Source organism: Hippoglossus stenolepis, chromosome 2, assembly GCF_022539355.2.
Source record: "Hippoglossus stenolepis isolate QCI-W04-F060 chromosome 2, HSTE1.2, whole genome shotgun sequence".
In the NCBI taxonomy this organism is placed as follows: Eukaryota; Metazoa; Chordata; class Actinopteri; order Pleuronectiformes; family Pleuronectidae; genus Hippoglossus; species Hippoglossus stenolepis.
In genome coordinates, this window is record NC_061484.1 from 3,631,593 (window position 1) to 3,645,178 (window position 13,586).

The following is a 13,586-nucleotide window of genomic DNA, read 5'->3' on the forward strand; positions in this document are numbered from 1 at the left end:
CAGCTCAAAGATAAAGCTGCAGGCATGAGGTGTGTAATCCTGTTGAGCAGCTCTGCCTCGTTATGGTACCTTTCTTTTTCTGTCCTTGAGGTGTTTCTGCTGTCACCTCCATTCATGGAGGCTGCAGCAGTGACAGTTGAGGGCGATGAGCATCAGCGGCGAAGGCAAGGCACAGCTGAGATGAGGAGAGGGTGGGGGTGCGATTCTGGAAGATTCTGCAGGAATCTCACGAGTGGACCCCATTTCACTTTAGTGGGGATCGTTTCTCTGAGCTAGGTGGGTAGCCCTCCTGTCAAAGCCACAACGTGCACACTGTGGTGGAGACTAAAGGTTTTAGGGTGAGTTCTTTTGGCCATCACTTCAGCACACATGCCTGCTTATCACCATTAAAACCCATGGGAAGCTGTTCGCCTTTAGACGCGTTGGTTTGACTTGACGTTGCATGCTACTGTCTCTCAGATGTCATTTTCTTTTCATGGAGATGGCTACGCGACGTAAGCAGCTAGCTCGCCGTCAGTCCGCTGGTTATTTAGTCCAACTTAACTGAGCAGAGCTAACCACACGTATGCTTCGCCTGCAGTCGGAGCTTTATAATTAAAACACACGTAACGCCACCTCACTCACGTTAACTACTGTTCTTGCTGGATACAGCCGCAGACTAGCTAACCGCACGTTAGCTGAGAAGAAACCACAAAAGACTGCAGCTACGAGCTAACACGAACATGTGCTAACGTTAGCTTGCTAGCTAACTAGCTGGTGGTTCTGGTAGAGATGCAGCGTTAGATCAGGTGAACACCAGGAGATACTAACGTGAACCGTTCATCGATTACTGCATGGAAATAGTCATGGAGTCACTGAAGGTTGATCACTTAATAGCCTTAAACAAATCCACGCTGGTATTGATATCAGTTCCCTCACGAACACAAAATGTTTTCTGAAGTTATATCCACCTTTATTCCAAACTGTTCATAATCACGTCCAGTCCAAGCTAACGTCAATGCAAGGCAGCGTTAGCAAGCTATGCTATCTGACAGTCAGTATCGGCATGTCTTTGTTTTGTGCCACGTATGAATCCCTGTCAACACCTTATATAAAACCTTATCCTGCCGTACAATGTGTTGATTTGCAGAGCCAATGACTGGAACAGACTGATTCCCACTGATCTCCACTAAGATGTCAAGTAAGGAACTGGGGGGGGGGTCTTTACCTCTTTGTCTGTGATGACATTAAAATGAATGTTGAAATACATCAGACATACTGTTTTACTGAAACTACGTGATCATTACACTGGAGTTTCATTAGTGTGTTACAATCATTAAAGGTGAACTCCAGTGATATAGGTCTCAGCTGATCTGTGATGCTTCTATATGTAGAACGTGTTTAAAGATGGATTGTGGACTGGAATAAGTTTTCTGTTTCTTTTGAGCTGATGTGCCATTTGGACCTTTTCTTTCACAACAGAGAGACCGTCACATGCCCCTCCCCCTCCCCCTGCCCCTTCAACTGTGAGTATTCAGTGTAACCAACACCGATCCTGAAAATTACCTGGGTATCCCACATTAAACTGATGTTGGTGTTTGGACACTTCATTTTCCGTACAGTTTATGTACTCTGTCAAATGATTTCCATTTTATTTTGAATCCACAAGCCAGACTGACGAGCTGATACACCACTGCCTCTGAAAAGATTACTGTTTTATAGCCCCGGCATGAATGCAAGTTTCTTTGGTTTTCTTTTTCTCCTCTTCTTTCATTGGGTTTCTTTAATTTCTTTTATGTCATGGGCTTTCCCCCCCTTTTCTTTCTTTTATGTCATTTCTCCTTCATGTTTCTGTCTCAATCTGTTTCCATCAGCAAATGCCCAACACTGCCGGGTTTGTGGGGTACAACCCATACAGCCATCTGGCCTACAACAACTACAGACTGGGAGGGAGCCAAAGCAGCAACAGTCGGGTAACGGTAAGAATCTGACATAGAGAAAACAAGTTGATCAAAAATGTCACACACACCCAAGTGGAGAAAATCTAATATGTAACAAATAATTAAGTCTAACACAACAATGAACAGTCAGTTTGCTTTGTCAAGGGAAGACAATGGAGAAGCCTCTGCAATAGCACTGAAGCATTTCACAATACCATTGACCTTTGCTTAGTTCAGAGCAAACAGTGGTATTATTTTGCATTTCCACTCTTCAAAGAGCAGATATTGGAGAATAGTCAGTATTAGAGGTTTACTCCTGCTATTTCTGAGACTGAATATGAAATGCGTGTCATTCCAAACTCCAGACTTGCTGTCTGCATCACGGTGCAGACTGGCTAAGAGTCCATCTGTGTTTTCATGTGTATTCAAATACCACCTGGCTTTCAAAGTCTGCATTTCTGTCAGCCATGTTAAGTAACCCATGCCATCAGTGTTGCCATGGCATTACAGACTCGCTGCTCAGCATGGCTCAGGCCGCCGAGCAGTAATTTAGTCGCTGCATGCAAGCTGTGGTTGGCTGACTCTGATAATGGCATTATTTCTCACGGTGGGCAAATCTTAGCTTAGGTGAGATTTTTTTAAACTGCCAGCACTACTCCATTGTAGTCTGTAAGGTTCTGACTTGAATGTGGCCTAAAACTGTCATAAATTAAATCAAGATAATTGAGGTGATAGAAAATCAATTTCTGATCGATTTGAATGAAGTAAAAAAATTTGAAGTTAAATGTCAAGTATGCACTATGCTTTACTTTCACAAGCTCTACTCAGCTGAGAATGTATAAATGGTCACTCAACACCGACATGCCTTAAGTTGACTCTTTTCTTTCTTTAACAGAATTCTTCTGGAATAAATATCCCAAAACCACCAAAGCCACCTGATAAGCCATTGATGCCATATATGAGATATAGTCGTAAGGTAAGTACACAGTGTTTAACTGCTGCATTTTGCACCAACATGTGCTCTGCTGGAAGACATGGATGCTTTGCTTTTAAAACATTATATCAGTTCAGAGTAAGATGTACATTTTTCTACAGACACTAATGGTTGTTTAATGAGGTAGGTGTCGAGCCGACATTGTCCAGGACTTAGCTAGAACAGTCCACATCACATAGTGGGATTTATCCACTTGAAGATGGAGCTTAAAGCACACGGCCTCCTCTGGTTTGTGACCTCTCTGCAAAGAGATAACCACTTATAGCCCCTCCAATCCAATCCAACCCCACACCCATGTCTGGTTCTCATCACCAGGTTTGGGATCAAGTAAAAGCCTCCAATCCTGATCTGAAGCTATGGGAAATTGGGAAGATAATCGGTGGCATGTGGAGGGACCTCACTGATGAGGAGAAACAGGATTATTTGAATGACTACGAAGCAGAGAAGGTTGGTTGTTTTACAACAGGTGTTCATGGGTTTTTTCTGATGGGTGACCAGTAGATGTGTCTGCTACAGTTGTGGGTCCCTCCAGTCATCATTCCTTCCTCTCTTGCAATCCTAAGTAAACCTCTTTCCTTATCCTGTCGTAGTTGATAGAAATGAGGGTCCACATGTTGAGTGTGCTTGCAGTCGCTGTTTCCTTGTCATTCCTGTCGTCTTCTCCACCGTAGATTGAGTATAATGAAAGCATGAAGGCCTATCACAACTCGCCAGCGTACCTGGCCTATGTCAATGCAAAGAGCCGTGCTGAGGCAGCTCTGGAAGAGGAGAGCCGTCAGAGGCAGTCCAGACTGGACAAGGGCGAACCTTACATGAGTATTCAACCAGCAGACGATCCAGATGGTAAGGCCACTCAGCTAAATGCTTTGTCTCCCAAGTTTTAGAATAGTGGGACAGAGCTGTAATTACTGTAAAACCGTCACACAGTGTTGCCAGGCCGCACACCAAGAGGCTTGTGTTTTTCCCTCCTCCTACACAGTTACAACCATCCACATTTTTGGTAGTACTACCTTTGAAATGTAATCTCTGCAAAATTGAACTCGATTTGCATTGCATAACTGTTTACTTTTTGCTGGTATTCTTTGCATTAGTTATGATGTAATTGCGTAATTTCCATTCTTTTCTTGTCATTTCAAAGACTGATGCACACACCAGTTTGACACACAAGCAAAGAGAGGACGTTTGAGTTACACCCACCTCACGGAAATGATGCTTGTCTGAGATCTGCCTGGGCTACAGGAGAAGATAATGATGTACAGGAAAACGACAGATAAAACCAATTGCTATTTAGAAACACCCTACACCAAAAAAATGTCAGAGCTGGTACCCCAGTGGGTTTTGTTCTCAACAGACTGCACGTACGTCTATGATTAAATAAGATTTAACTCTCCAGGTGGCTACATATTCTGAGATTGTGCTTTATTAATAAATACAGTCTTAGAGAAATTCTTTCTAAGCTGCTGCCTTACACCACTTTCTCCTGCTCTATATTATCAGCATCAAAACAGCTCAGATATAGTCACAAGTCTACATTTGCTGTTTGTTGAAAGTTTGTTTTGGTTGTAATCTAATCATGACATGAGGCAAACAGGAGGTGTTTGGTTTTACTTCAAATGTTTAATGCAAAATAACCTGAACCAACATTAGTCATTGCAAGGGATGAATTGTGCTAAAGTGTTATGCTGCTGCTGATGTTATGCTGCTTTATGTAAAAGTGGAAAATGTCCCACACATTGGTGAGACTGAGCTCCACTGAATTTGTGAACAACGGAGAAGCTTAATCCTTACACCCTACCTTCAGAGTGTGTTACCTTATGTGACAGTTCCCTGTTTTGCTGTCGGAGCACAAATGTGAGCACCATTTTCTGCTGTCTGGAAAGTTTCAAGTGTGTGCACATTGGTGCACGGCAGCAGCAAGTTCAGGTAATATCCTCTGAGAGCTCTTGTATCACAGAGAGGTTTAGCAAAGTTTTACCACAACAAAGCCAGCCAGGAGTGCAACATGGTCTATACTTCATTATCATGTTGAACAGTGTTGGCAAGTGAAAAAAAAAAAATGCAGATTAAAAAATGAAGTTTGTTTTTAAATGTATTTATGAATCTGGCTTTGTTTTAGCTGGCCTTTAATGTACCTTGTAAATATGATACCAGTTAACAGGTTTGAAGAGTCCATGACCAAGTAAATGCTCTGATAAGTACATGAGTCTATTAGTTTATTTGTTGTATTTGCTTATGTTTTTATTTAGGTGGCCATCTTGTAAATTAGTAGAAGGATAAGATGTACTTATTTGGTATCTTATATATCCCTTCTTTAAATAGCCCAATTAATAGTGATTAATTATTGCTATGCAGTAAAGATGTCAATTAATAATTACCTTGTAGATCCACCATGTCTCATTAATTACATCTAAATCTAACAAACATGCCTTGACCGTTTCTACACATTGATATGCTGTATGTGATTCTCTGTTTTTGTTTTGGTATGGAAAACTAACACTATTGTGAATTTTTTGTTTGCTTTTGTTAGCTTTCTGCAGAAAGTTTCCAACTGACTTGAGGTTAGCTGTTTTATGTTGTAATGAAACATCCTAACAAAACATGAGCAAAGGAGAAAATGGACAAATATAAATGCACTAATACAATGGCTATCAAAGCTGAAACCAAAGATGGTTCTAAAAGTATTATGGTTATGTGTTTCATTCTGAACATCTCTGCATGAAAGGCACACTGATATTCAAGGGAATTCCTATCTGAATCCATCTGGTGTTTATCACAGCAGAGTGTGGATGATCATTGTGGATGACGCACTGTAGATGAACTCTTTGGATTTTACCTTCCTGCATCATCATCATCCTGTGTTTAAATTAGTGTAGATTTCAGACCATTACAAGCATTTGCTGACGAATGAAAATTGCTGACTATATCTTGAAACTTCTGTCCACATGCAGTGGGGTATAATTAACCACTTGTCCCATTCACCTAACAATAACAGTTTTGCTTTGCTTGAGGATGTATTTTGACATGATGGCCTGTACTTAACTCTGACTCTATAAATATTGAGCAATATCTTCCTTATGTTTACAGTCTCTAGATACAGCCGTATTTGCATCCTTTTGTTTTGAATCATTTGTGCTGTAGTTTGCCAAAGCCTCTGATTCATGAAGTTAGTGACTCCACTCTTTGCCTTTTGATAGGCGTATGAAAAAACATTACACAAGACAAACGTAAATCAAAAATGTTTTTCCCATCTTCAGATTACGATGACGGATTTTCCATAAAGCACTCAGCTGCAGCTCGTTTCCAACGCAACCATCGTCTGATCAGCGAGATTCTCAGTGAGAGTGTAGTCCCAGATGTGCGATCAGTTGTTACTACGGCTCGCATGCAGGTCCTTAAACGCCAGGTCCAGTCTTTGATGGTACACCAGGTATGATCACGCTGTGGTCAGGTCCTCTATTCTCCACATTATAGTGGGATATAGTGTGCTATAGCTTTATTTTTTTTATGGGTTAGAATGTCATAACAATGGTGCCTGTGTGTCTTGTGTCACAGAGAAAGCTGGAGGCCGAGTTGCTTCAGATTGAAGACCGCCACCAGGACAAGAAAAGAAAATTCATCGAAGCCACAGAGTCATTCACAAATGAGCTCAAAAGGGTACGGCTTCTTGGTCATCACTTACTCGCACGCAAGCTTCATTTTGAATGTTTGACTGTACAGTGTGCAGCTCTGGTTATGTGCCCGTCTACATCTGTCTTACTGCCACCAGCTGCTGCTAACTCCATCCACATGTTCTGGCAATCATATTGCTGTCATCATTTATAATTTGTGGCGCCCATAATAACTTGTTTTGGAATGAGATGCAGCACTATGCAGCTGAATGCACTGTCCCCTCTCCACAACAGGCGGCGCCATTTATCCTTTACAGAGCTCCTTCCATTCACTGACTGAGAAGTAAAATCAAGACTCAACATGAAACACTACTGTACAGACACAAACTATGTTCATTCTCTAAGTTACATTATTTAATTAAATTAAGTCAGTTCAAACTGTACACACATGGTCAGCCAAAACTAAACTCTGTAAAGTAAAAAAGTTTGATTCCAATGAGCACATACAGCAACCTCAAGGGTGCAGCAATTGTTTTCATCTGTCAACATTAAATCCCCCATTCCTGCCCTTTTTAGCTGTGCTGTATGAAGGTGGAAGTGGACATGGAGAAGATTTCTGCAGAGATTTCTGCAGCAGAGGAGGCAGCTCGTAAACGGATGGCAGAACGTGATAGGGATGCAGGGGACCGCGGTGCGAGAGAGGCCCCCACCTGTGTCTTAGCAGAAGAAGAAAAACACATTTGTGCAACACATGGCAACAAGCCCCAGCAAAATCCTCCCATTGAAAGTAGCAGCAAGGAAGGTGAGGACACGGAGTCCAACCCCACAGACGCACCAGGTGAGCCACCCTTGGCTTTATGTGTGGATTCTGGTGCCATGTAGGCTGTCTTGATTTTACATCATGTAATTTGGTTTCTTTTACTCAGTGAAGCCGAAGGCCTCAGAGGAGCTTGAGGCTCATCCAGGCAGCGAGGAAGGGGCGTCAGAGGACAAGGAGAGCGTCCCAGAGGGAGCCATTGAGGAAGGAACCAGTGACAGTAACACTGGCTCAGAGACCACCTCTGCTCAGACAGAAGATGCCCCGACCAGTGAGCCATCAGAGGGGCCCAGCAAGGCGAGAGCAGCCCACTGAGTCCAACACATACCTGACTGTAAACTGTACGGCTGTTAGGTCTGTTGGCCTATGATCACCTGATAATATATATTGCACAGTATCATCTCAGTTTATCAGTGTTCAGATGGGCTCAGTGTTTAACAAGCCTGATGCAAATATGATGTTTTAGTTCAGTCTGAAAACACCAAGGCTCACAGACATGGGCTGAATCGAAATAAATAAAACATTTAGAGCACTTGAAGCCCACAAATCAGTGGTCCTGTCTAAAAAATGGCGGCAGAGTGTATCACAATGGTCCATGTGAAAGCACTATACAGTGACAGGCCTCATTGCCATTTGAAAGAACCCAGACAAGCCCTCTTCAGCACATATTGATACATATCTCTAGCACTATGTCTGGCATGTCCCAGATCGTCGCAAATTAAGGCTGGCTATATGAAAAAAAAGCTGTCACGTGACAAACATTGTTCAGTGTTATATTAAACCTTGTCTTTTGTATTGTAGTGTCATTGTTGCTTTTACTGTTATTTCTGCATGTTGCAATTTTTAAAAAGTGGAACTGATATTTGTTTACTATCAGTATTACAGTGACAGTATTGTCTCAGGAGTTTGTCGTCCTTAGTAGTAGTTATTTTTGTTATTTATTATCAGCAATTTTATTATACTTGTGTATTGGTTTTCCTGGGCTCAGCTGAGTCAATCCATGAGTAGCCTATATCACATGATCATCAGTGCTGTACAATGCTCAACTACCAGTGTTCTCAAGTTTGCTTGCTGTCAATCAAATCAAAAGCAGTACGCTTAGAACATTTCTGTGTTGTTGTCAATATTGCAATTTTCAGCAGAAGACTTAAATGTACCGTAATTGTGTACACAGTGTAACGAGGTTTGATAAAACATGTATTTTCATGTTGTCGTAAAACAGCTTGAGGAGCAGTCATAAACATGCAGTCTTAAAATGAATTTCCTTTTGCATATTTATACCAATAAACTTTTTTACCCTGAACAAGGTCTATCTTTATTTAAAAAAATATATATATGTTTGATGTGGTATAAATGTACATTTATTATGAAATGATGTTTAAATATGCATAATTTAGTATGTATAGATGTAATTTTTACTGTACTTAGTGAAAAACTATTCTCTGATGATCAAACACAAGTATTCTCCACACTGGTGTGCAGATGCTTGCATCAAACATTGACTGCTGCATACACTGTGCTTGCATATAGCTTGTTTGCCCTGTGCACAGCACAGGTAAGGGAAGTGGGTTAGACGAGGGGGAATTGTAATGATTTCCTGTTTTTCAGAACTGGCAATCCTCCCCGAGGGTTCAGTTGGGCCAAGTTCAGCATTACTGCCCAAAAGAATGACTGATACCTGACAGCAGATTTAGGATATATGGTTTCAGCCTCTTGCAAGGTAGTGCAATAATTACTTTTGATAGTAAATGTTAACAATGCACATTGCATTGCAGCTTGCTGTGTTTTGTACTGTGCGGTTAGCAGTACCTCAAGCGAAAGCTAGAAACCACAACCACAGATACAGGTGTGCAGAAGCATGTGCAGGTCTTGTGAGTTGGTGGGCAAAAACTACTTAAGCTGTCCAAAACAAAAAGACTATCTCCATTGTATACTATGTTACATTCTATAGTAATACAAAAACAATTGACGTTAGTAATATAATTGTATAACTTAATTTATTTAGGAAAAGGAGGCTGAGTCACATGTTAACATTTAACTAAATGCAGTTTATTACTATGGTCATGCGAATAAAGCATCTGAGTAACAGGTAACAAGTAGAATAGAAGAGCTGAACACAATAAAACTCAAAACTGATAATTGTACATAAAAAGATGATGCATATTGTTGTTTGCCTACAATATTATTGAACTATTGAATACATAGCAAGTCAAAGTACACGTGCGGTGTTCCTGAGCCATGTCTGATCTCTTATCTGCAGACTGAATCGTGTGGTTCTTAACCATCACAGATTCACTGAGTGCATCTGATTTTCCTGAAACTCATTTACATTAAAAAAAATGCCCTCTACCTCTGCCCCTAGTTTTTGAAGGTTGTCTCTGACATGCAAACATAGTCACTGACAACTGATCAAAAACACCACACTTACCAAATCACACTAAAATGCTCTACTACACATTAATTTAATACAAATGTGGCTTTGCTTATGTTTCCTTGTCTTCTGGAGTGATTTTGTCTAAATGTAGTAACATTTTTATAATGTTAATATCCCTTCAGAACACAGATAACAAACAGACTCCAGGGAGAGAGGTTACAATTATATCTTTCAAGTCACAGTGGCCAGTCTCAGGTACAGCATATACAGTACGTGAATCTAACCATTGCAGCGCATAGTGATCTAGTCATATATATTTTAATAAACAGTATGTTACAGCACCAATAATAAAAATCTGATCATATTTCAGGTGGAGTCTGTGGTTTTCTCAGTTTTGTCAAATGACACTTCAGGGCTGGCGGAGGCAGTTTTTTTTTCTTCATTAAAACAAGGGGAAGCAAGCATCAAACACATTCGACTCATCTGTGTTTAGTGGCTTTACCTACAGCGTCCTACTCTCAGTCAACATGATTTCCCTCTGTGGTGAGTACCATCAGAGTTCAGATTAAAGGATGAAGTGTGCGTTGTGGTGAATGCAAAAACATCAGAATGACATTTAAAGAGATACGGTTCAAGAAATAATTAAAACTCAACTGTAATTAAGTTAAAATCCGATGTGAAAAGGGAACTTCAGCTTGCAGGTCTCATGCACTTTACAGCTATCAAAGGAATCGGGGCCAGTAGTTTTTGTAAGTGATAACACTGTTAAAGATATTTGTAACAGACACCCATGTGGGAGTGCACGTGGTGGCATGGACATGTCTTGTGAGGTTTATCTGTAAACCATGCTGTATGTTGTAGCCATTCATCAGTCAACATTATTGCTGGAGTCCGCCAACCAAAGTCACTGAGTCACTGCTAAACACTAATACTTGCTTTATTCTAGAATTGAAGAAAACTAAATTTCTCACAAAGGCATATTTATGTTTTTTCTTAAATACATCATGCAAACAGACAATGTGTTTTTATCAATATCAACTTTTCTGACTAATGGAGCAGTCTGTACTGAAATGTAATAAATCATATTCACCATAATAGCATCAATGACTGTAAGACTAATAGTTACTACTCATAGCCTTTATAAAAGTTTAGTTTATATAAGTCCTTTAATTCAATAACCTAACATAAGAAACCACATGGCGGCACAGGAAGCCTATTGCTTCTTGCATTTAGCAAGGCAGTGTCACTAGCATTCTGAAACACAAAGTTTCTACACTAGTAATATGGGTACCACTTGCTCTGTAAAAACAGATGTATAAGTTTGAAGATGTTAATAACAAAAGTCTATATTACGAATTGGTTTTGTATGAGAGGCAGTTGTTTGTTAAGATGTAGGCATGTACCAGGTAGGTAGGGTAGAATATAAAGCAGCTGTTGGTTGCTTTATGGGTAAGTGTAAGGTATAAGATCAAAAGTGTAGTATCCATCACTTCTGAAATGTATCCAAACTAAGGCTTCAAGGTCAGGATCATAGACTGTATTATAAAGATGGATAATGCCTCGCCACATCCTCACACTTTTGCCTTTTAGTTTGGTTTATGTCCCCACCACTAACATGGAGGAAGCAGGGTTTATGACCTATACTGCAGCCAGCCACTAGGGGGTGATGCTAGCTGACGCTTTGGCTTCACTTTTGGGGAGCAGTCACGTCGTTCATCCTTATATGGTCAGGATATCTTGACCTTTTCCTGTGTCAGTTTTGACCAAAATTTTTTTAACTGTCTCATTTGAGTCCCCCATCTTGATGGGCATGCAATACTGATCATTCTATTACTCTATATTATATCATTCTATCACTGTGTTTATTAGGGATATTGCCTCTGATTTATTACCATGCATTTTCTTCAAAAATTTACTCAATTTTTCAGGTCTTCAAAACCTTGTGCCAGCTGTGCTGATATGGGTAATGACTATTAAGGTAAGAGAAACAGACAATTTCTATCCACAAGGGGTGAAAATAACCAACCACAGCCTCCTGCTCACCATTCCCTTTAAGGATATGATCAGTAAAGGTTTCCCAAAGTAAAATGTGTCAAAGGGCAGTGGAAACCAATTAGTCACATTTTTCTAATTTATGTGTGATGTGTCTTTGATTTCAGTCTTGCTTGTGTCAGTCCGAAGAGAATTCAACTGCCATGACCTACCAAGAATATAACTACTCCATTGTGGATTATAATGACTTTCCTGCACTTTGTGAGAAAGAATCCAACCGCCACTTCCGTCTCTGGTTTATGTCCACCTTCTACTCCCTTATCTGCTTCCTGGGGCTGGTAGGAAACATACTGGTCATCCTAACCTTCTTCTACTTCAAGCGTCTCAAGACCATGACAGATGTGTACCTGCTCAACCTGTCCTTTGCAGACCTGCTCTTTGCTCTGACACTCCCCTTCTGGGCAGCCAACTCCATGGCACAGTGGGTGCTTGGCCTGATAGTGTGCAAATCCATGCATGCCATTTACAAGGTCAGCTTTTACAGCAGCATGCTCCTTCTCTGTTTCATCAGCGTGGATCGCTACTTTGCAATCTCCAAAGCAGTCTCCGCTCACCGCCACCGCTCCCAAGCTGTGTTTTTCAGCAAGGTGTCATCAGCTGTCATTTGGATTATGGCAATGATCTTCTCCGTACCAGATATGATGTACACCACCATCAACAACAGAACCTGCACCCCGTACTCAAGCAGTTCTGACAAGCTCCGCATCGGCATCCAGGCAAGCCAGATTGTTTTGGCTTTTGCCCTTCCACTCCTGGTCATGAGCTTCTGTTACAGCAGCATCATCCAGACCCTTTGCCAAGCTCGTAACTTTGAACGGAATAGGGCCATAAAGGTGATTCTTGCTGTGGTAGCTGTCTTCCTGGTCTGCCAGGTACCTTATAACCTGGTCCTATTTTGGATCACAGTTGTTGCAGCACAAGGGGGAACCGAGGACTGCCACTATGAGAATCATCTCCTTTATGCCACTGATGTCACCCAGTGTGTGGCCTTCCTGAGGTGCTGTCTAAACCCCTTCGTTTATGCCTTTATTGGAGTAAAGTTCCGTCGCGACCTCCTGAAGCTTCTGAAGGACTTTGGATGCATGAGCCAGGAAAGGTTCTTCAGGTATACGTGCGGCAGGAGGAGGAGCTCAGTGGCCAACGACACTGAGACAACCACCACCTTCTCTCCATAAAGCTGTGTCAGTGTGAACAACAGCCTATTCAGAGCTTCACAATGTGGACTGCTGAACATTTGAATACAAGTCTCAAATCAACAGTGTATCTTACATGTACATAGCAGAAGTTGACTTTTGAACAACAAACTATTGGAATTGTTGCTGCTTCTCTCGCTGCCTTTTTGGGTTCAGTCTTGCGAGTTAACATCGCAGAAAGCTTTGCATATATTTTTTCTTGGCTACAGTGTACAGTATTTCAAAGAATTCCCAGTGTTAATGAAAAACCATATAGTGTTATTATTTCACCTTTTGAACATTAAACACACTGAAGAAAAAACTGGTGTACTGTTGTTATTGTGATGAATTATAAGGGATTTTTTGCAGAGTTTAGTTAAATAAGTTTAAACTCACTGAAATTCCAGATGCATTAACGGTGTTGTGCATGCACGCGTTCATATTTTTCATGAACGATGAATTGAACGAATCAGTTTTCCTATGATGAACGTGAGTGAAGTGCATTTAAACATCATGAAAAATGACTCGTCAACATTTAGTGCTCAGTACAACACGAGACGTGACACTCACAGTCAGGACTTGTGTTAAAGTGAGCGGATCAACACGCAGACATGATCCGGCACCATCGACCAGGGCCGGCCCTGGTAGGG

General features: G+C 41.1%; 3 protein-coding genes across 6 annotated transcripts in view; 2 read left to right on the forward strand and 1 right to left on the reverse strand.

The window, feature by feature from the left end:
- The window catches only part of LOC118117424 (zinc finger protein Aiolos), a 28,485-nt gene extending 28,276 nt beyond the window's left edge, over nt 1-209 (reverse strand). The window contains exon 1 of the mRNA XM_035169632.2: nt 70-209. The gene's annotated coding sequence lies outside the window, so the exon portion shown is untranslated. The remainder of the gene's footprint in view (nt 1-69) is intronic.
- LOC118117457 (SWI/SNF-related matrix-associated actin-dependent regulator of chromatin subfamily E member 1) lies at nt 139-8,641 on the forward strand. Of its 4 annotated transcripts, none has more exons than XM_047342127.1 (11): nt 139-276; nt 1,130-1,180; nt 1,462-1,505; nt 1,854-1,958; nt 2,815-2,895; nt 3,229-3,360; nt 3,585-3,756; nt 6,168-6,340; nt 6,466-6,567; nt 7,098-7,359; nt 7,448-8,641. In XM_047342127.1, the coding sequence occupies exons 2-11, from the start codon at nt 1,174-1,176 to the stop codon at nt 7,651-7,653; spliced, it is 1,284 nt and encodes a 427-aa protein (XP_047198083.1). In that variant the 5' UTR covers nt 139-276; nt 1,130-1,173; the 3' UTR covers nt 7,654-8,641. The 4 variants fall into 4 exon arrangements, with proteins under 4 accessions (XP_047198083.1, XP_035025608.1, XP_035025625.1 ...); XM_035169717.2 differs by having other exon boundaries at nt 203-338; XM_035169734.2 differs by having other exon boundaries at nt 203-338; nt 7,453-7,619.
- A 1,538-nt stretch (nt 8,642-10,179) lies between these two features.
- ccr7 (chemokine (C-C motif) receptor 7) lies at nt 10,180-13,251 on the forward strand. Its single transcript, XM_035169738.1, has 3 exons — nt 10,180-10,255; nt 11,641-11,690; nt 11,872-13,251. Exons 1-3 carry the CDS (start codon nt 10,240-10,242, stop codon nt 12,937-12,939), a joined length of 1,134 nt encoding a protein of 377 aa, XP_035025629.1. The 5' UTR covers nt 10,180-10,239; the 3' UTR covers nt 12,940-13,251.
- Nucleotides 13,252-13,586: the final 335 nt, after the last annotated feature.